The 22,782-nt window shown below is 51.3% G+C and overlaps 1 protein-coding gene across 2 annotated transcripts in view; it reads right to left on the reverse strand.

Annotated features, from left to right (window-relative positions):
- Col5a1 (collagen type V alpha 1 chain) overlaps positions 1 to 22,782 on the reverse strand; it is a 153,006-nt gene that overhangs the window by 61,097 nt on the left and 69,127 nt on the right. For both annotated transcript variants that reach the window (XM_087899820.1, XM_087899819.1), the window contains exons 10-25: positions 19,898 to 19,939; positions 19,636 to 19,698; positions 17,916 to 17,990; positions 16,180 to 16,272; positions 13,968 to 14,024; positions 12,398 to 12,451; positions 12,070 to 12,123; positions 10,754 to 10,807; positions 9,498 to 9,551; positions 7,977 to 8,030; positions 6,394 to 6,438; positions 4,801 to 4,854; positions 4,165 to 4,209; positions 3,571 to 3,624; positions 3,326 to 3,370; positions 2,356 to 2,409 (exon numbers count right to left, since the gene is read on the reverse strand). In XM_087899820.1, coding sequence (XP_087755946.1) covers positions 2,356 to 2,409; positions 3,326 to 3,370; positions 3,571 to 3,624; positions 4,165 to 4,209; positions 4,801 to 4,854; positions 6,394 to 6,438; positions 7,977 to 8,030; positions 9,498 to 9,551; positions 10,754 to 10,807; positions 12,070 to 12,123; positions 12,398 to 12,451; positions 13,968 to 14,024; positions 16,180 to 16,272; positions 17,916 to 17,990; positions 19,636 to 19,698; positions 19,898 to 19,939 — 897 coding nt within the window. The remainder of the gene's footprint in view (positions 1 to 2,355; positions 2,410 to 3,325; positions 3,371 to 3,570; positions 3,625 to 4,164; positions 4,210 to 4,800; positions 4,855 to 6,393; positions 6,439 to 7,976; positions 8,031 to 9,497; positions 9,552 to 10,753; positions 10,808 to 12,069; positions 12,124 to 12,397; positions 12,452 to 13,967; positions 14,025 to 16,179; positions 16,273 to 17,915; positions 17,991 to 19,635; positions 19,699 to 19,897; positions 19,940 to 22,782) is intronic.

The raw sequence follows: 22,782 nt of genomic DNA on the forward strand, positions 1-22,782 counted from the left end.
GAGGGAAGCGGCCTCAGCACAAGCTGGCCTCTTCCAGGTTTATCAACAGCAAGCGGCTTTCATAAGGAAAGTCATCCATCTTGCCTCCTTTCCAAACACATGGACAGCTGGATCTGGTTAGGGTTCCCGATGTTTTTCTGGTCCATCTGCCATCTTTGGGTCCTTCCCAGGGAGAAAACAAACCTCTTCCACAGCACATTTTAAAGTTTCACGTTGGAATTGACAGGAAGTAGAACCCCTAGGAAGAAGCCTCAGGGCATGTCTGTGAGAAAGTTTCTGAGGTAAAGACTCCACTCCACCCCCTAAACTGGCAGCTCCATCCTATGGACTGGGGTTCTGGACTGAAATAAAAAGAAGCAAGCATCCATCTCTCTCTGCTTCTTGAATAGGGACATGGTATGTCCAGCTGCTTTGAGCATCCGCTGCTGTGACTTCCCCCACCATGACGGACTGTACCTCCCTCAAACTGTGAGCCCCTCCTTCCTCAAGTCAAGCATTTAGTCACAATGACAAGAAAAGGAATAACTATAGCCTGGAACAGAGACAGAGAGTTTACAGGCCAAAGGGTTCTTGGTTCCCCACCTACAAAATCTAAAAGGAGACCATGCTCAGAGACCTGACTCTCAAGAAGTCTCAGTGTGGGGAGAGGAATTCTAGGCCAGAACCAGCCAGACCTATCGAGGCCAGAGATGTATTTGTTTGTGGAAAGGGTGCAGCTGCTCACACCCGGACCATGTCCTCCCTGCAGGAGATGTATGACACCCGCATTATTCCTCCCTCTGTGGGCGTCACCCACCACAGGAAACCGACACTGGCAACCACGGTCCTGTGACCTGCGCTGGCCAACAGGGATGGGATGGAGCCATCCATCTGCCGCCTCCCTCACCTCACTGTCTACTAGAAAATGTGACATCTACATCTTTTCTTTTTGCAACACAAAATAAATGACAGTTAAAGGACAGACGTGACACACGACGAGATGGCAGCCACTTTACTCCTAAACTCCCAGCATGCCCACGTGGAGATGACAGAGACTGCATTTTTTCGCTCAGACCAAAGACAAGCTGGGGTCTGAGAGGCACCGGCCCATGTGACCCTCGGCGTGGGGTGGAGCCAACAGCTCACGGCGAACCGTTCCCTTACCATTACCACACTCAACATCCCATTTCAGTTTTTTGTTCCCTTTTTCTGCTTTTGCATGTGAGTAAGTGGTGCACGTGTGTGTTTATAAGTCTGTTTCCATGTAAGTAAACCCATGTATGTGTGTGGTCCCATGGAGGCTTGAGGCTGGCCTCAGGAGTCCTCCCTGACCACCGTTCCACCTCAGTCACTGAGGCAAGGTTATCTCAGACCAGAGCGTGCTGGCAGAGCTGGTCTTGCCAGCCAGTTTGCTGTGGTAAATCCCTGTCTCTGCTTTCCAGAGCTGAAATTATATGTGGACACTATGACCACCCAGCCTTTGCACGGGTTCTAAGGGTCTGAACCCTGATCCTCATATTTGTGTGGCAGTCGCTTTCATCACGGAGGCATTTACCTAGCCACCCACCCACCCCCTGCATTTAGTTTTTAATGGCGTTATTAAAACAATAAACGAAACTGTCATAAATAATGAATACATCTCATCCTGCTTTCCGAGATACATCCTTTCGGTTTCACTAAACACTAAAGAACACATGAAGCCGGGAGAGGATAGTGGGGGGGGGAGGGAAGAAACTGGAGGGGAGATTTGATAATTTACTTTTAAAAATATTTAAATTAAATTGAAAATTGAAAAACTCTCAAACCTGCAACATCTCCAGGCAGAATGGCAGCTGTGGGTAGCGACACACACACACCCACCCCTGACTGCTTCCTCTTCCGTGCTCCCCCGTTTCTGCACAGCTTGCCCCCAGATTGGACCTGTCACTCACTTGCTATTTCCAGGCTCTGTCTAATCTGGCTCCCCAGCTGTGCTCACTGCAGACATATGCCCCCCCTCCCAGCAGCTTTCCCCTAAATTCAGTGTGTGAACACTAAAAATACCTCCGGCACACCCTGCCCCTCACTTCCTATACCGGTGACATGTGTGAGGGCTTGGAGCCCAGCCCAGTACTCTCACAGTTTCAAACACGATGCTGAGTTGGGGTGGGGGGGTGACTAATTTGCACACCCTAACAAGTAAGTAACGCTCCCACCGTGTAGCCACATCCCCTCTGCGACAGGAACACGGTATGAAAGCTTGTGCAGAATCTAGAAATCACTCAGCACCGAGCACCACTGCACATGAGCTTCACCTACAGTGACTCAGGGACACCCATGTCCCCGGTTCCCCTTTGGGGAGGAGAGCAGGCGGGATGGGGAGGGGGCACTACTCACCGGGGGTCCATCAGCACCGGGCATTCCTGGAAGACCTGGTTTCCCCAGAGGACCCTAGTACAAACCAGACAGTATGTGAGGGAACACCTTTGATGTTTACTCCGACCCTGGGATGCCCAGCCCTTCTCTCGAGACTCCCCAAATAATTCAGATATTTTCCCTCAGGGTACCTGCTGTGGTCTTTGCTCCCAGTATCCAGTTTTCCCTGCACCCAAAGAAGTGCCTCCTCTGCCAGAACCTTCAGTCCTGCTATGGGAGTACCCCACCCCCATCTTTCTTCTCCCTTACATCTCCTGAGCAGATGCTGGTGCCCTGGGAGCCTCCTGAAGTTGCTCTTGGCACAGCTGGCTCCCGTGAAATCCCTCCCACAGCAGGGCAGGGCAGGGCAGTCACAGGGCCACCAGGCCACCATCCTCTGACATTCTTAGCAAGGTCCGGGTCCAGCACAGCCTGGCTGTTCGCATGGCAAGCATTCCCAGGATGTGAATGCCCTCAGAACCACCCTAAAGTATTTCTTTCCAGTCAAGACCTAGACATTCTGCAACAACCCATGCATGGGGTTCTATGATGCCATTGGGAGTCTCTCAGGACGTGGTAAGTGCTAGAAGACTATGCGCCCAATTCACCAAATCTCAACTAAATAAGATGCCCAATTCAATCTGAATTGCTGATAAATGGCTCATAGTTCATACGTAACAGTGTGTGCTGGTTTGGGGATCCCCTGCCCCTTGCTAAAATCGGCACCTCCCCTCCTAGATGGAGAGTGAGTCGGGAAAGGATGCATGAATCAATTAATGAGAAGGATTTAAGATCCTCCCTGAGGCTGACATGCTTGGTTCCCAGAGGGCTAAACTTCAGGGCCTTCTGGAGAGCAAGGTATGCATGCCTGCTAGTAAAGACCAGCAAATCCCCAGGCCTGCAGGGCCCAGGAGCCATGCACCCTCTGCATGCACCCAGCTGGCCCGCCTACCTTTTCTCCTGGAGGACCAATGGCACCCTGGGGTCCTGGGAGACCCTGGAGGGGGAAGCAACAGGAAATGAGGAGACTGACCAGGGAATCCCTCCTCACCCCCACCATCCTCCCACTGATCACCCCCCCCCCCATCCAGGTACCGACCATGTTGATGGCAAAGCTAAAGTCTGTACTTCTCAGACACCTGACCCAAACCTGGGCCCCACCCTGATGTTCCAAGTCACCTTTCCCAGGATACTTACCTGAGCACCGGGATTACCCTGCTGTCCGGGGGGCCCAGGCTCTCCCTGGGGACCCTATAGAAAAACAGAGGCAAAGGCCCTGAGAAGAGGGTCTAGGAACCATACTCCCTTTTGGGGAACCCCATTTTCACTTCTCATCTTTTCCTCCTGCTTTGAACTGTCCAACAGTCGTCCCCTGGAATCAGTGTGTGGGAACAGCTCTCAGGAAAAGGGGACCCACCAATAAAAGTAGGCAGATACTTAGACCCACAGGATTAATGACTTGACTCTGAAAGGGGGTGTGGCCTTGCACTGGCAGAAAGTGTGACAGGAACTGAGCAGGAAATAATTTATTAGTAGAAAAGTGTGCCCTTGAAATAGGTCTAGAGCTAATAGACTCACTTCTGATGGCATTGACCCTTACTTGGGCCAACCTTGGGAAGAAATTCCAATTTGGGATTATGACACCAGAGGCTTCTGCCACCAGAGGGCAGCACCAGGCTGTGGGTCAGAGGCTAAGGTGCCCACTCTTCTGCCCCAGTTCCCAACAGCCAGGCATGGACTGTGCCCACAGACCACCACCACAAGCCAGATCATGTGACCCCCGGGACTCACCACATTTCCTTTGGGGCCGGGCTGGCCATCCATACCGGTTACACCCTGCAGGAGAGTGATAAAGAAATGAGATGCTTTTAGCGAAGAGTGAACAATCCCACCCCACATGCTCAGACATGGGTCTGAGGTGACTACAGGTGCTACATTCTCTGGGGAAAAGGCAGACTTGACTCTCCACCCCTCACAGTAGGGGCTACTGACCCTTCACCAAGCGCTACAAAAATCTCAGCAGGGCTGAAGACAGTAGGGCCAGTCTAAGCCACCAAAAAGAGAGTCCCAGTCAGAAACATGAGACTCTGTCTCCTCCAGAACTCCCAACAAAGATGCTGGAAGGCCTCTGAGGCAGAAAGACAGTGTGGCATCCCGAGGCATTGCTTATGACAGAGGAAAAAAAAATCAACAGGCTATGTGTGCCAGAATGGGGGATGGAAAAGTCTCAAAGAACTGCGAGGCCAGCCACCTCAACCCTACCCATTTTCTGGTTCTTCATGTATGAGTACGAATGACCCGCAGCCCCTCATACCTACAGCCGCACACCACGGTCAGTATGGCCTCACGTCCCCAGTGCCACTAGCTAGTTAGAAGGTTTCTGGGGCCACAATGTGAATACATACGCCAAGAGGTGACAGAACTTACCGGAGGGCCAGGAGGGCCAGGAGGCCCTTTGGGCCCAAGCAGACCACGTGGTCCCTGCAAGAAGGAAGAACAAGGAAAAAAATGAAACCCAGCTGGAGGCCTGCCCTGCTTGTCTATCCTCACAGCCCCTGGCCAGCACCCTGCACCCCCACTGGAGCTTAGCCGGTAAAACCAGAAGCCCCGAGAGACACCGTCAGGCCCCACATCAGGAATGTCCTCAGGGAAGGGGGTCTTTCTTATCTGCCCTTGACACTCCGGGAGCTGAGCACAAAATCTCTCCACAGAAACTCATGACATCGCATTGCTCCGCGGGATCCAGTGTTTATCGCTGAGTCTTTGCTCAGTCTCTCTTCCCCGTGGCACGCAATGCTGTCATTTCTGGGCTGACAGAGCCCAAGGGATCAGAGAACAGGGTCAGAAGACAAAAGTTCTGCAAGGAACTTCAGGGTCTTGTTGGGGACAGCTACTTAGGAGAGCCCAAGCTGTTCTCTCCTCCCCTGGCCATGGAAGGGTTGTGCACAGTGCCTCCAGACTCCTCCACAAACGGCCTGGTGTGAGGCGCCTCCGATGTCTGGGGTGGATACAGGGCCGCAGGGGAACCACCCACCTTAGGGATTACATGGTCCACCTACAGCCCTCGGATCTCAAGTGCCCCTGATTTTGACAGAACCTTTTTAGAATGAAAAAAACACGACACCTTTTCCTCACATCTTCTGCGTTCTAAATGCTTCCTTCATTACTTTCATGCTTAGTCATAAATATTTTTGAGACACTAATAACCCAGAAGGCACCGCTTAGATGTGTGTTAAGGAGAGCGGCGCTGATGGAGCCTCCTCAGTGGCTCATCAGACATCTAGGGCATAATTTCATCCCAAATGAACCCGAGCATGCCGACCCCGCGCTCTGCCCTGTGCGGTGTTTACGGCATAGCTCATCAATTAGCTTCACCAGATGCGAACGGCCGCCTGACTTGGATAACGAAGGTAGGTTTCTGAGCGTCAGTAAATGAAAGATAATTAATGTCCTTTTACCCTTGTGGAAATCTGTTTTAAGCTTAAATACAAATTGGCTAGCCAAAGGCAGCTTTTCCTGCAGTGGACCGGGCAGCACCCTGGAGGGTGCAGTTGTCAGGCCTGGGGCAAGCTTGGGCCTATTCAGTCCCCTTGACTGTCCCAGCACCCACTATGGCTACTAACTGGACACCTTCCATGGCACCCCAGACACATATCACGATGTCCTAGAGGCCCGTCACGTTACTGCGGTGCCTGCTATGATTCTTGAGGAACACACCATACCATGTCTTCCTGTCCACTCCGACACACTTGGGTGCCCACCAGAGCCCCTCTGAATGTCCTCCATGTTGCACGTGGGACATAATTTCCCTGGAACTACGATGCCCCTGGGCATTTTCTGCAGCTTCCTCCCGGAGAAAGGGTCAGTATACATTCCCCAGAGTTACCAGGCCCTAGTGTCCTTTTCTATCTTGGGCAAATGTCACTTGTCCCCTTCTTCCAACCAAGCTCTCTAATCTACACACCCATCAATTCCCAACTGTGGAACTGAGGCCCAGAGTCTCCCCCATCAGTAACTCACAGGCTCCCCAGGCAGCCCCCTGGGTCCAACTTCTCCATCGTCACCCTATGGAGGAGAGAGAAGATGATGCTTAAGGACAAACTTTGAGGTCTGGATACACAGAGGCCACCTCCCTGCACCGCACAGCAGGGTTCTGTCCGCTCTGCTCGGACGGACATATGCTAATTTGCTAGCGCTGTTCCCATAGGAGAGGCCCCTGTCCTCACTCTGGAGCTTCAAGGGTGCACCTGCAGGGGGAACTGTGAGGCTTGGACGCAGGCCCTGCTTGCCAGCTACATTCACAGCTGCGGCAAAAGCAATGAGGCAGAGCTCAAGGCCTTAGTCACCCTTATGAGTAACAGAAACTGAGGTACAGAGACATCAGAGGAGGGACAGAGGAGCCCTGGACAGACTGCCCTGAGCTCAGGGTCTCTCAGGGTCCAAAGCAGCCACAGCAAACTCAGAAGAGCCTTTTCCTCCTGGTGCCAGATGGGATGGTTGTCCTGGTTCCACGGGGTCACACCCAGGGATGCTGGTCAGGACACATCTCCCTATCACACAACTCATCTCTCCTGTATTCTCACACACAGAGACATACGCACTCACATACAGCCTGCCTGCACACTCGCTTATGTGTGTCTACATTCAATACATCTGCTCATAGATGCATAACTGTGCGGATACACACATAACATACATACATATATGCACGCATCTGGGAGTAGACTTTTGCATCCACAGCAGTTTATATGTATGCACACCCTGTGTGCACACAAAGGCATACAAAACATAGTGCAATCTGTACACGAAACACAGATAGCTGGGCACACAAATGCATGCACATGAACCCACACCCACATTTTCTAAACCAAGGGGCAGGGCATCCAATAGTACCCCTCTCCTTCCTCACTTTACAGCTGATTAGGCCAAGGCCAAGAAAGGGGAAACTCCCTAGCAAAGTCCAAAACTGGAGAGGGTAGCGCTTCTCTCCCACTTTCCTGGGCTTCTTGAGCCTCCCAACGATAGTGCAAGGAGCCCATACAGCCTATCACGCATTCTCTGCCATGCACATCTGTGCTGTGGCCCGAGTAACCTTCAGCCCCTCGGAGTGGAGACACTTGGGACGGACCTGAGGAGGCCTCTGGGTACTAAGCCCAGGCTAAGGAGCCCGCCGCCAGCCCTTCCCTCCTTCTGTTCCTATATTCGGTTGTTTCGCCCTTCCCTCCCTCTGGGGCCAGAGATAATGACTTTCCTCATTCCTCCACCCCTGCTCTCCTCCTCTAGCCCTTGCTTCTCCCTCTGACACCTCATTTAGATGAGATCAGCAGAGAGGCCGAGCTCATTAAGCCCCTGGCATCTCCCCTCCACGGGATCCGGGACACCTGCCTCCTATAGTTAGAAGCTCCACTTCTGAGACCCATGACAGTTTGACCCTCATGGGCAAGGAGGATAAGGTAAAATGAATGCTTGTGCCTTGCTTCGGTCTCAGAAGCACACAGCACCTCCCTGGGCCAACATGCATGCCCCCTTTTCCCAGTACCCCCACCGACCGTGTCGGGCCCACACTCAAAGTTTTCCAGGGAAAAGGATGCTGAGATACGTACCCTTTCTCCATCTTCTCCTGGAAGTCCAGGTGGGCCGGAAGGACCAGGGTCACCCTAGTAAATCAACCAGTGTCAATGTTAACCACTGCAGAGCAGGTTGTCAACAACTGTCCCAAGCCCCTTTCTCTGTCTCTTAAGTCTAACCCTGAACACCCAGGGAGCAGGCTAGTTGCCCTGGGAAGAGGATATACACTGAGTGGTCAGTCTATGGGGTTAGCCACAGAACCTTGCACCTAAGTCCCATCTGGACAGCTTTATGGCAGCAGAATCATCCGACTGAACACCTAGCAAGTTTAGCAGGAGACACAGACATGCAGGCACACAGTGCACTTGGGGTGAGGGAGGGTACCACAGAAAGGTACCACCCTGGATCAAGAATCCCTGAAGGTCAGGGCTAATTTACCTCATGCAAACCTGCGGTTCCAAGCCTTGCCTGTAGCAGGTGCTCAATGTGTGCTCTCATCAGTAGGTCAAAAGGATTGTACACACACCTCCAACCCCCAAAGACTGCCACTGGTGGCTGTGCGTTTGCCCGTGTATAAGCATGATTGTATTGTTGCATCCCCGTGTACATATATGTATATGCACATGCATGTATTGTATATGAATGTATACCCATGTCTGCCTGTATGTGTGGGTGTGCCTGGGTAAGTATGAATGCTTGTACCCATGTGTACTTGTTTATATATATATATATATGTGTGCTCCTGTATATATACATGTATATGCACCTGGATGTCTATATGCCTGTGTCTGTTTGTACCTATCTGCATATGTGCTTCTGAATGTGTGCACATATATATCTAGGTCCTATGTGATTATGCTTACATAGATGTCTCCATGTTTGTATGTGTGTACACATGTGTGGGCCTGTGAGTATGTGTATACGTGTATGCATGTGTGGGGCTAAGAATGTGTGTATATACATATGTGTGTGGATGAATATGTGTACCTGTACTTTTGTATGTATGCCCATGAAGGTATCTGTGTACATGTGTGTAACGCATACATATGTGCCTGGATGTTCCAAACAATACTAAAATTGACTAATAAAGCCACTTCAGGGCAAAGCAGGTCAGAGAGGATTCATTCCAGCTGGAAAGGCAAGCAGGCACCAAGGTGGCCAATTCCAGCCCTCCTTAGCCCCACCATCCAGAACCCCAGCCTTATGTCCTGTCTCTGCAGTTTGAATGTGATAGGTGCTTGGTTTCCCATGCATGTGAAGCCTCCCTTAGGCAGAAAGTGGGTTCTAGAAGGTTTTAAAGCTAGTTCTAATGGGCATATTCCTTCACTTCCCTGTACCCCGTGATGCCCTGGGGATGAGATGCCTGCTGGGCTTGTTCATGATCTACAGTAGGAAATCCACCTTCTGTGGCCTAGATCTCCAGCAACAGAGACTTCATTCTGGGGGTCAGTTCTGTGAACAGTTACAGCATTTTACCCGGGGACACTGTGAAATGGGGGAACCCGGCCCCATTTAAGGAACCTGAGACCTTCCCGAATCCCGCAGTAAATACTCACCCTGTGGCCCTTCTCTCCTGGCAGTCCAGCCAGGCCATCAAAGCCACGGTCACCCTGCAAAAACAAGAAAACTCCATCAAACACCTATACACACCCTCAACTCAGCGCCCTGGACCCAGGGTGCTCTCATGGCCCCTGCACAGTGCTCCCGTCTCAGGCCACTGTAGAGCCTGCATATGCCACCTCCTCTCTCCCAGCAAGGCAGAGACTGGGAAGGGGGGAGCACTGTTGCACCCGTGCCAGTCCCCATGCTGAAAGCCAGGGCATCCTTGGGAATGCAGACATGCAGTTTTATTGGTGGCCACTGCAAAGTCAGCATGCGCTCATTTACTCTGAGTTCCCCCTGCAGGGGTGGTCTCATCTGCCCTGACGGTTGCAGCCTTGTGTCCTGAGGGCTGTCACACACCGCAGCTCACACTCACTGGTGAAGGCCCCAGCATCGTCACCTGCAGGGACCCTGGCTCCTGTCTCCCAGCCTCATGGAGCCCAGTATCAGCATCTCATCTTGTGGGTGTACAAGCCAGGTAGGATGAAATCAAGGGTGGAGTATTTGAGGTTTTTTGTGACTTGGTAGCAAAAGATCAAAAACTACTTGACAGAACAGGAATATTTCCCTCCATCTGTCATTCATGGTCTTCAGTGTCCATTAACCCAGGGTTCACAGGAAGCATTCAGGACTTTGGAACCAGGAGCCCAGCACAGATGTGCTGAGCAGGGACAGTTCCTGGTGACCCCAAGCACGGAGGAGAGATGTCATGGGAAGAGGGATGAACCCAGGTTCCACAGCATGGGGGGGGCAACAGTTGTCATGCATCCAGAAAAGTTCAATGCGTGCACAGGAGCCCCTGCTTTCCCACAGGTGTGTCTACTCAACCCCACAAGGTCCAGGTCCTGACTTCCCGAGGCAGTACAGGAAGATTCACATCCCATAGACTTGGGATCATCTGGCCACTCATGCCCCCAAGGATGTGGCCTGCTTACTTGCACACTCCCAAGGGGTTCTCACAACTGAAGCCACCCCACCTCACTCAGTGCCCATAAGAAGAGGGCACCTGCCCCTTTAAAGAGATTGATGCTCGCCTATGCAATTCAACTGTCAATCTGTCCCCTGAAAACACACCAAAGGGACTCATCTAAGTGAGTCAGCACACCCTATAGTCACACTTATCACACATGATGGTTATGTCATCAACATGACGTCAGGGAAGATGGTGAATGTGGTCCCCTGACGTAAGGAGGTATGGGTGACAGCCTACCTTGGGGCCTGTTTGTCCAGGCATGCCTCTGGCTCCATCACTCCCAGCACGGCCCTGGAACAGAGAAGACAAGCAGTTCATATGGAAGAAAAGGCAGCTCACCACATCCTCGGGGAGCAGCTTCCCAGCAAGTCAAGCTGAGGGCAGAGATCATGGAAAGTACCCTGGCCAAGGGCGATTGTCCAGTGTCATCAGACTGGACAGGGGACTCAGATCCAAAAGCCCGAGGCCATGCCACACCACTGACCAACAAATAAGAATATAGTGTTTGTCTCACTACGACTTGTCCAGGAGCCTGGCGCCACCTGTCCTTCTAGGCTTGGGAAGGGTGATGGGATTTAGGAGACCAAGTACAGAGAACTCGATTTTGTGGCTCCAGAGACAAGCTCTTTGCTACCACTGGGAAGAAAATTAAAGACCAAAGATTCATGGGAACAATATAGGCCTCTCTCAGTCCATCTGAGTACAAGAGAGTTTAGAGGGTGTGTCCCACTCAGACAGCACAACGACCTAGAGGCAGGGTCTGCCCTGGTCACCCATCTTGTCTACTCTCACACCTGCTTCCTAGTCATGGAAAATATTCGAGAGCAAGCCCAGGGTGCCCAGTTGATTGCCATGGGATTGAAGGTCAAGTGGGAACCTTCAGCGTCTGCTATATAAGCTAGGGTCACTACAGGAGAGGCACAAGAGAACAGGGATTCCCTGCCAAGCCCCTGCTCACTTGTGAGACACACCAGCCTCTTCTTTCCTGTCTCCTATAGGTCATGGGTTAGGGGAGGCATGGTCAGGCATGGAGGCCATGTGGACAGTGGTGGCTTTGGTCTCCATATGCACCACCTGATAAGGTCTGTTTGTAGCAACAGGAAGGGTTAATTAAGACTTTTCTGGTCTTCCTGGAGTGTGGTCATCACTCTTTAATAGTGTGGCATCTTGTAGTAGCTGTATTCCTGAGGAAACCAGCGGGATCCATCCAGGAGGACACCATTCTCGACAGGAAACCCCAAAAGGCTAGAGGACTGAAGGAAGGCAGGAACTGAAACAGTCACTGCTAGATAGGAGGCACGAGGTGGCCCCAAAGACAAGGCCCACTATCAGCCATCAATAACGTGGATCCAACTGCTGTGACCTGTCTGGGAGATGTCTTTAGGGATACGTAAACCATCTCACCCCTGGACACAGCATTTGTTCCTAAGCAGAAGCTCAACACAACCTTGGAGGTAGACATGGGACAATGAGGCTCTGAAGGGGACAATCTACCTCAGGTTTGGGCACAGATGCTGCCGCCATATCACATGATCGTAGCACCTAGCACTTACCCGTCTTCCGGGCTTCCCCGTTGGGCCGGGCGGACCTTGCACACCTCGTGGACCCTGCCAGAAATCAGAGGGCAAAGCATCAGGGCATGCCCCTCTTCTGAGGAAGGAGAACAATCATCCCCATGCCTGTCAACCTAGCCTATGGCTTCCTGTTCCAGTTGCCCACATGTGGGCATCCCAGGCACAAGGCAGAACTCCTGCATTAGGTGAGGGCACAGGGAGCCTGTTCTAAGGCATCGAAGCACAATTCTTCCTGATTTTGCTGGGCCACCATGAGAAATCAGGAGCCACCATCCTGAAACCAAAGCAGAGGTAGGTTTACACATACCTGAGGTCCCATGTCTCCTGGCTCACCCTTCAAGCCTCCGCTCCCAGGAGGACCCTAAGGAGATAGTATAGGATTAGTGCGTACTCAGACAAGTGACACAGGACACTGTAAGGCTGCACAAGGTGGATCACAAGACTGGCCTGCCTACTGTGACAAAGCAAAGAGCATGACTTCTGGGGAGGCAGGGAGACCTGTAGCTGCTGGGTTCCTTGTTCTTCATGGAGCTCCAGGAGATGGAGCTCACAGAGTTCATGAAGTCCGGAGAGGACAAGTTGGCCTATGGTTTGTGACAGTCCCCAGCTTGGAGCACACTAATTAGCCTATGGTTCAGCTCAAGAGTTCCTGGGAGATTGGCTTCACTCCTGGGAGTCAGGTACTGAACCCAGGCCTGGGGATGGGAGGTAGCATATGACAAAGTCAGTCAGGGGCCCAATGGTACAAGAATTCTGTGTCCTTGGAGTTGGGCATTTAGCTTGGTCGTAGAGTGCTTGCCTAGCAAGTGCAAGACTCTAGGTTCCGTCTTCGACTCTGGAGGGTGGGGAGGTAGCTGTGTCTTGCAAGGTCCTACTCCTGTTTCCCAGAGCATGTCTTTGACACTTGAATGACAGCTCAGTGTCCCTGGATATATGACATCCATGCTGTATTGTGAGGCCCCAGAGGAGAGTTAATCACCTAGAACAGGCAAGGGAAGACTACAAACCTTGTGGTTTGCCCTGCACTGGGGTCACCTTTGACCCTGAAACAGAACTGTAAGGAAGAAGACTACAGAAAGACAGAAAAGCTGATTCCTCATGAACCAAAGGTGCAGCAGCAGAGCTGTAAGGGCTCAGCCTCTGAGGACATCTCCAGGCCTTTAGCACAGCCGCCCTCCCCCACCTGCTGTATACCCTGTGATAAGAGAAAAGTGAGAGCAGCCTAGAGTGTGTGCTGATGTGGGATTTCCCTCGGTATGCTGCAAATATCATTGGTTAAATAAAGGAACTGCTTTGGGCCTATAGCAGAGCTATAGGGGAACAGAGTTGGGAGGGGACTAAACTGAATGCTGGGAGAAAGGAGGCGGAGTCAGGAGAAGCCATGTAGCCTCACTGGAGCCAGACAGAACTTTACCCAGTGAGCCACTGCCACGTGGCAATACACAGATTAATGGAGATGGGTTAAATTAAGATGTAAGAGTTAGCCAATAAGAAGCTAGAGCTAATGGGCCAAGCAGTGATTTAAATAATATGGTTTCTGTGTGATTATTTCGGTCCTGGGCGGCCGGGAACGAAACAAGCATCCTCCTTACAAAAGTGTGCTTTACAGGGAGAGTTTGGAGCTCAGATGCAGAGGTGAGGAGAGAGCACCCCCATCCTCCATCATGCTTAAACTGAAGATCATGTCCCAGAAATCCCCCAAAACTTTAAGTGACCTTATACACAGCCATCCCCCCGACACATGCTCCCACAATGGGATGAAACAGCTCCAAGAGGCCACCTGTCTGAACTGGCTCCCATCTGGGAACAAAGGTCCTGGGCAGAGGGCCACCCAATGTTCCCCACCCCCACTGATCCCAGACCTGCCAATCACTCACCATGGGGCCGGGTCTCCCGGTGAGACCCATTGGACCAGCTGGTCCCCTCAGTGCCAACTGAAAAGGAAAGAGGAGGAGATCAGGAAAAGGCTATGGGTGGACCTGTCCTGGCGTTCTGGCTCTTGTTCTGTGACACATGGCCAGGAGGAAAAGGGGCCTAGGACTGGAGGTTGTCAAGAGGTCTCCCCCCTCAATTCTGGGCTCTCAGCATCCACAGGGAAGCAGGGCACAGAGGGAGAAATCAGTGTTACCCTTTGCCCCACTGTGGGCAAGGTCCTCAATGCCTTTCTCTCTTCCAGCCCTGTTGGAGAGGCCCTGCTTGTGGATCCCCCATCCCAGGCTTAAACCAAATCTGAAATGTAGCCTCCCTTCCTGGGCTGAGGGGAGGTGTATATTTTCCCTGTGGGTCAGGACTGTTTCACTTCCTGAGAGAGGCACTAGGTAATCTGCAGCAAGGACAGAGGTGTGTGTGGCGCATGGCAGAGCTGGGGACGCAGGGCTCTTTTTCACACACTGAATTGCAACTTGGTGTCGCTCCTGCCAGCTGCCACACAGGCTCAACTTGCCTTCCCCTCTCTTGTGGGATTGCAACCTCCACCGCAGTGCCATCTTAAGTTTGGTAGGCTATTTTGCATTTTAAAGCTCTCTGAGGGTTAGGGAGATGGCAAAATGCTTGCCGTGCAAACATGAGAATCTGAGTTAGGATTCCCAGCACACGTGTAAAAGGCCAGATGTTCCAGCACCTGTCTCTATCCCCGGTGTTGGAAGGCAAAAACAGCTGGATTCCTGGAGCTCCTGGCTAGCCAGCTTAAGCAAACCAATGAGTTCCAGGTTCAGTGAGAGACCTTTTCTCTAAATAAAGTAGAAACCGATAGAGAAAAATGTCTGACATTCACCTCAGGCCTCCACACACATGAACACATGGGTACAAATATACCCCTATACACACAATAATAAAAATATGCAATATTAAATGATTTTAAATTTACAAATAAGAATATACAGTATTAAAAAAACATTCCAAAAATATCGGAGCTGGAGAGATGGCTCAGGGGTTAAGAACACTTCTTCCAATGGACCCAAGTTCAATTTCCATCACCTACATGGTGGTTCATAACCGTCTGTAACTTCAGTTCCAGAGGATCTGAATTTCTCTTCTGGCCTCTGTGGGCACCAAGCACACACATGCAGCCAAAATACTCACAGAAAATAAAAGTAAATACATCTTAAAGAAAGAAAGAAAGAAAGAAAGAAAGAAAGAAAGAAAGAAAGAAAGAAAGAAAGAGAAAGGAAGGAAGGAAGTCTTACAAGCTCTCTCCCTCAGTTGACTTTGATAAAATGCACACAGATAAAGAGGCCAGCCAGGCAGGCCCATGTCAACAAACCTAATCCCAGAAGAGCCATATCCGATTTGGGTTTATCACTGGCTAGCCTATCCCATGGCGACTACACAATACTGAAACTGTCCTTCAGCTACCCCAGTGCACTCGGCCATTAACGTCTGCTCTGCACTGCAGAGCAATGTCAATAGCTTTCAGACAAGGGGTTCTATGTTGTCTTCGTCCACACTTCATCAGAGGATCACCCATCTGCCCACCCCACTGGCCAGTGGCAGCATCGGGCCAGTCACTGGCCATCAGCAATCTGGAGCCACACTCTCTAATGAGGCCATTCCTGATGGGCTTACTCAAGAAGGAGGGGACCCTGGACCCAGATCTGTGACTCTGAGCTCAGTGTGAGAGACCCTGGGCCCAGTGCAAGAGCCTTGTGGGTCCATGAAAGATTCTGGGTCCAGAGTGAGGGACCTTGGACCTACAAGCTCTCTCCAAGGGTGCGTCTTTGCACTCAATAAGAACCCCAGCCCAGGGAAACTGAGTCAACCATCCAGCATCCCCACCCAGAGCCCTGAGAGTTCCTTTCCCCATGGCTAGCCCCAAGTGCAAGGCCTGGCAACAAAGGTGAGTGTCTGCATATGGCAGAAAAGGGGTTCACTGGGTCAGACAATCTGTAGAGATCCAGAGGCCTCTTGCCCCTCGTTGTGGACAGGGCACCCCTGAAAACTCTCCCTAAGCTCCCTACATTCACCATCCATACATGGAGGACCCAACCTTCCCTATGCTCCTAACCAGGCAAACTGTGAGACAATCGTTTGATCTCTGCAGCCACTGGGGCCAGGCTCTATCATAGAACCTGGGGCATCCACACTACTCACCCTGGCTTGCTGGAGGATAGCCTGGGCCTGGGACTCCTGGGCAGAGACCATGGGGCCCTTAGAACCAGCGTCGCCACCACCTCCAAACCGGAACTGAAAGAGCAAGGGGAAGGGTCACTAGGGAAGGAACATGGCACCCACTCTGACCCCACATGAGGTGGGTCTTGTGGGCCTTAAGTAAGCAGAGACTCCCCATCCCAGAACCTGCGTGTACCTGTGTTCCACAGCTACCACAGTTCTTCCTGTAGCCTGGACACCTGAAACCTGGTCTGTGCCCGCAAAGGACTTTGGGCCTTCATTGTTTTGCACCCTGAGGAGCCACAGACTCTCACCACTGCAAAGCGTAGCCAGGGATCAAAGAAATAGGGCTAGATTCAAAGGACCTGCAAGGGACACCATGGGCTGGGTCTCCCTTAGTGTGACATGCCTCTTGGGCATACAGTGCAGCTGGTGCTCTTGTTCTGAGAACTTAGAAAGAGACCAGGAGCACCAAATGCCACTTTCTTTATCATCTGCCTTTGAGAGGGGAACCTGCCAACTTTACGTCCTCCATCGCACCAGCTGGCCCTGGAGCGCTGTACTTAAAGATCAGAACTGAGAACACAGTGCTGAGGGCACAGACCTGGGAACACAGTGACGAAGGCACAGGGCTGAATCCAGTCCTGAGGACACAGGGCTCAAGCACAGTGAAGGAGGCAAGGGCTAAGGAAAAGAGTCAAGTACAAGGTGGCTGAGGGGCTGGCCCAGCCCTGCCTATGCCTGCTTCTAACTCCTCACTTCCCCAGGTTTGTCAGGCCTGTCCTACTTAGAACCCTCCCTCCTGAGGGCACTTCTGCAACGACCCTAGCTGTTCTCTGGAGGAGAGACAAGAGTCTAGGGCAGGTACCCCTCCCTTCATGGTCTCCTGTAACTACAGAGACCCCAGTGCCAGCAGCAGAGGTTGGGTGCTGGCTACAAGGACATAGATGTCTAGGAAACTTCTGGGTTTGGACCCTGAGGCCAGGTTGGCCTTCAGCTACTCTCTGAGCTCCAAGTCTTTTCATCTATGAATGATTGACCTGAGGGGCCATGCTCCACTTATCACAGACACAGAATATGAGCCTGGGCTTCATTCTTATTACCTAGGGTTAAATAGAAACTCCAATGGAAAGCAGCACCTAGAAGGTTCTAGAATAAACCACCACAGTTACAGAAGACGGTACCTAAGTCACAGAGGTAGCTTCCTGGTGTGGGAGAATTGTCCGCAATCTGTCAATCATATTTTAAATAAATGCTGATTGACCAGACAGGAAGTATAGGCGGGAAAACCAGACAGGAAGTAGAGGTGGAGCAAAGAGAACAGGAGTATTCTGGGAAGCAGGAAGCTCCCTCAGCATTCCTGCCCAGACCACTGAAGAAGCAACATGTGAGCTGACAGCTGAAAAAGGTACCAAGCCATATGGCTAACATAGATCAGAATAATGGGTTAATATAAACTACAAGAGTTAATAAGAAGCCTGAGCTAATGGGCCAATCAGTTTTATAATCTATAAGAGTCCTGTGTGTGATTTTCTTTGGGGCTTGCCAGCTGTGAGGTACTGGGCGGGACAGATACCCTAACAAGCCAGCCCCTCATGTTACAGCTTCCAATGAACCACTCTCACAAACCCCATTCCTGGGCTACCACATATCCGTGCACACACATCCCTTCCAGGACCTACCGGCTGCAACCTCCTCAGTCAATTAGAGACACTTACCGGCAGCATGAGCATTGTGCCTGGAGGACCAGGCAAGCCATCAGCACCAGGAAGACCTGGGCGCCCAGGGGGACCCTACAAACAGAGTGGGAGGAAAATTGGTCAAAGAGACAGAAGGACGGAGCTGAGCAGCAGCACTGAGAATGAGAATTCAGAAAACAGGGTAGGCAAGACAAAGACTCCATAGCAGAAAACGTTCTAGAAACCCAGAGAAAGAAATAACACCATAGGGGGCTGTGGGGATGGGGAGTGAGGGAGCTGACTTAGGTATAAGGAATTCAGAGAGGAAAGGCGGGTGACTGTGTCTGGCTGGAGGCTGAAGACTAAGTGTCAGGCTTGGAGAAAGGCAGGGGCCAGCTCCCGTCATTTCAGAGAGCCCCCACTGTCTCCACACAGACTGGAGCCCGAGAACTGTGGCCGCAAGCTCCCCTGGCCATGAATGAGGAACCCTCCTTGCTTTGGTCCTCAGCTCCTGGAGGACAGGATAGAGCGAGCACCTGCTCGTTTGGACAGACCCAGAGTAAGGTGTGAACGGAAGGAAGGACCACTCATGGGAGCACAAAGCCATCTCGAGCAACTTTAACGTGTTCAGGAATATTCTTCGAGCCCTGGCTTACAGGGACAGAGGCTGTGACAAAGGTCAGAGTTCAGGCTGTCTTACAAAGTGAACTCAGATGCCCAAACTGAAGCCAGCTTGCAGAGACACCCGCCCCTACAACCCCCAGTCTTCCCTGTATCTACAGGCACCTAACTTTACCATTTACCCAGAATTGCCTAAACCACCATGGTATCCTCAACCACTGCCTTGAAGAGGCCACAGCCAGCAGAACACGCCATGTGACACCCTTCTATGAGAGCCCACCATCATCTTCCTTTCTACCTCCTGCTTAAATGTCTTCCTGTGCTGGGCCAAGAATCAGCTACAGGGACAAACACCTGTCCTTAACACACATACATTCTTGTCTGCAGCTCGGCTGTCTGACTATAGTGATGGCATTTATTAGATGAGCAGGCAGAAAAAGAGAGAAGGAAGAGAGGAAGGGAAAGAGAACGGGAGGAGGGAGGGATAAAAGGAAAAATAGGAAGGAAGGAAGGAAGGAAGGAAGGAAGGAAGGAAGGAAGGAAAGAAAGAAAGAAAGAAAGAAAGAAAGAAAGAAAGAAAGAAAGAAAGAAAGAAAGAAAGAAAGAAGGGCTTCAGAAACCCACAGGCTGCAGTACTCCAACCCACCACCAAGTGTCGGTAGGAGTCCACGGCCCAGGACAGGGCTCATATTCCACCCAGAACAAATTGCCCAGCCAGTGTCTTGATTTCTAATAAGAGGGGCTACTGTGAGAACTAATGTAGCCTCCAGGTCAGTAGCTGCTCCTGTGTCTCACCAGGACCCTTCAAGCTTGTCTCGCTAACGTAGGGTTACTGCCAAGGGCCTCTGACTACCGGCCAAGGCTGATGCCGGCTGCCTCTGGGCCCAGCTTGGATCTTACACTCGTAGCACAGAGCCAGGTGAGAATCAACTCCATAGAGACCTGAGGGGGTGACAATGCATGGCCCTGGGGAGAGGGGTCATGTGAGGAAGGAGTAGACATTCTTAGTGTCATTTCTACAACAGAAAACAGTGTGGGAGGCAGAGCAGGAAGGAAGAAGAGACCAGACAGGGCAAGAGGAAGAATGCACAGACAAGCCCACTGAGCACATGGTCTTGGAACTGAATCACCCTCTTACCCTTTCTCCAGGGTCACCCACTTGGCCAGTAGGACCCGTAGTTCCTGGTGGTCCCGGAAGACCCTGAAATTAAAAATAAAGTCAAGACATGGTTTCAGATAAGGCCTCAGGGCAAAGCCTTCCTATCTGGTTAAGAGAGAGCAGAGGGGGTCAGGGAAGTAGACCCAGGTATCTGCAAAGGTGAAGAGCATCCAACTTTCTCCCCAGGAGGCCCCCCACAGTACCTCCCACAGGTCAGAGGGTAATAAATGCAGACACTCACAGCAGGGCCTTCAGGACCTGGGGGTCCCTCTATCAGCATGCCCTGCAGAGAGGAAGAGAAGGGACATCTGAGATCACTGGCCCAGCCCAACTGAGCTGGTGGACAACAGTCTAGATTCCTAACAGTCAACCGAGAGATCAATCAGTCCTTACAGGGCTCACGGGCAGTGGCCTGTGGTGGGGAACATACTCTTAGCGTCTTTGCATTCTCCTCAAACACAACTTTGACAAAAGCGCCACAATTTACCAGGATGAGAGAAAAGGCCCCGAATACTACAGTTGTCCTCTGTCATCTACCTGAAATCCAGCCACCCAAGGGGTGGACTAGACCCCAGGACCAGGCACCTAGGTGGACTGACAAAGGCTGAGGAAAAGAAGCTACATGGGCTGAGGGTACTCAGGATACACCCAGTCCCTCCTCCCAAGGGCCCAGCACCCTGCTGAAGTCATCTGATGCACAGCTTCACTAGCCCTCACTGTGTCCAACCCCTAAAGGGGATAAAGCCTCCTGGTACCTATTGGCCCTGTCTTTTTTTTTTTTTTTAAGATTGATTGATTGATTGATTGATTGTGTATACAGTGCATACCAGAAGAGGGCACCAAATCTCATTAGGGATGACTGTGAGCCATCATGTGGTTGCTGGGAATTGAACTCAAGACCTTTGGAAGGGCAGGCAAAGCTCTTAACCCACTGAGCCATCTCTCCAGACCAGCCTTGTCTTAAAAGAAGAGCTTTTCTGCTCTGGGACCTGCATTTCTGGATACCCCCTTCAAAAAGCGCCACCCAGACTTCTCTTGGTCTCCCCATCACTGCCCACCCAGAACATTCTGAGTCCCTTGCACACTTCGGGAGAATCTGTGCTGAGGGAGTGGGGATCTGCACACGAGGTCTTCAGGCTGGTACCCAGAGTCTGGGACAGGCTTTGGGTGGGTAGTTGCAGGATCCTGTCATGACACGGGCATGCTGTACAGGCTAGCCATGTGAGAGACATCCACAGATATGTCTTGGTTCTTAATACTGCAGGAATAATGGAGTGAGTGGCTGGAGGCCTTGGCCTTGAGCCAGGTCCCTGTATAGTCTCCCAGCCAAAGGAAATAAGAATGACTATTCTGCAGAGATAATGGGTGCTATCATGCTTCCGATATGTCTTTGAAAACACATGTGACTCCCTTGTCAAATGTGTGCTTTGCCCTGACAAGCGGAAAGACCTGTTCAAGTGGAGGTGTGAGGCCTGAAATCCTGGTCACCATGGTTAAGGAGGTGAGAGGGGAGTGAAGCCCAACTGACTAGGGGCAGCAAAGTACCCTACGCACACACACACAAGCCTTAGCCACCCTGCCTACAAGGTTTCCTGGTCTCTCTCTGGGAAGCTATACGCCATGTTTACACAGATGCACTAGGAGAAATATTTGTGCGTGCGATGTACACAGAGAACTCATCCAAGCGGCTCATCTTCCCACTTCCCGTTTCCCCTGACAGGCAGCTGGGAGGACTCAGAAGTGGAGAAGGGATTAAGGGAACCACTGGTTCAAGCAGGGCCCAGGAGACAGCAGCTGTCTTTGCAGACACACACACTGTTGTTCTGAGGAGTGGGGGCAGCATTGTGGGAGCTCACAGGAGGCCAGTCCCAGATCACCCCAGGTCAGAATGAAAAGGAAGGCATGTGGCTAGGGGAAATAGCCCTGGTCCCGTGGCCTTCCGAGGCAAGCTGAACCTAAGCGGCACCTCACAACCTCACCATCTCCTAACGCACTGGGGCTCGAACTACAGGAGAAGGTCTCTGTAACTGACAGGGTTTATTCACTAGCAGCCTATCAGAAACAATCTCAGCTACCCTCACTAACCCCTAATAAGCCACACTCACACACTGACTCACGCTCATACAAAGAAAGGCTGGGACATAGGGTGGCAGACTGAGCTCCTCGCTGTGTATACATATATCATGTATGTCAAAGCATCTGTCTTGAGGACTGGAGAGATGGCTGAGTCAATAAAGTGTGCAAGCATGAGAACCCGAGTCTGGATCCCAGGATCCATATAAAGGCTAGGCTTGCACCTGTAGGTGGAGACAGGCAGAGCCCTGGAGTTCACTGTCCCAGCAGTCTAGACCAGGGCTGAGCTCACCACTTTCCTACCTCCAGGGAAACCCTCTTCAGGGTGCTGAGGGCACTTCACATACATGACAAACACTTCAGACATATTTTAAAAAAGTAAAGTGAAAAGCAATTGAAGGAAACAGTTGGCATCTACCTTTGGCCTCTGCATGTATGTACACACACCCACAGGCATACACTGTACATACCCGTACCAAAATGTACCTACATACATAATAATAAAAATTATGACAATGATGATGATGATTATGATAACAGGCCATGTTGTTTTATTTCCTTCAATGCATACGGTTAAACAAAAACCAGAAATAAAAAATCTTAGACTTGGCCAAACTGAAGACAATTGTTTACTTTTCAGTGAGTAAAGACAGAGCTCAGATCCTCCTGCTTCAACCTCCCAGCCACTGGTACCATAGGTATATGCAGTCACTCTCAGCCCCCAAACCATTCTTAATAGAGATCCATCCACCTGCTAGGCAGAACAAACTAGAAGCAATGGCGGAGCCTGGGGTCCTTTGGTAAAGTGATTGCCTAGCATACTTTGTAACCCTGGATTTGAACTCCCAGGACTAAGAAGAGGGGGAAAGAAGAATCAGGAGTTTGAGGTTATCCTCAACTGGTTAGGAAGTTCAAGGCCAGCCTGAGTTACTTGAGACATGGTCTCCCCTGCCCAAAAAGGTAGAGTGGGTATAACAGGTGAGAGGCATCAACTCAGCACTTACTGGTCCCTGAGCCCGTTGTAGGCTGGTGCCAAGGCTACACTGGGTCTGC

This window comes from Myodes glareolus, chromosome 21 (assembly GCF_982192425.1).
Source record: "Myodes glareolus chromosome 21, mMyoGla1.1, whole genome shotgun sequence".
NCBI lineage: Eukaryota > Metazoa > Chordata > Mammalia > Rodentia > Cricetidae > Myodes > Myodes glareolus.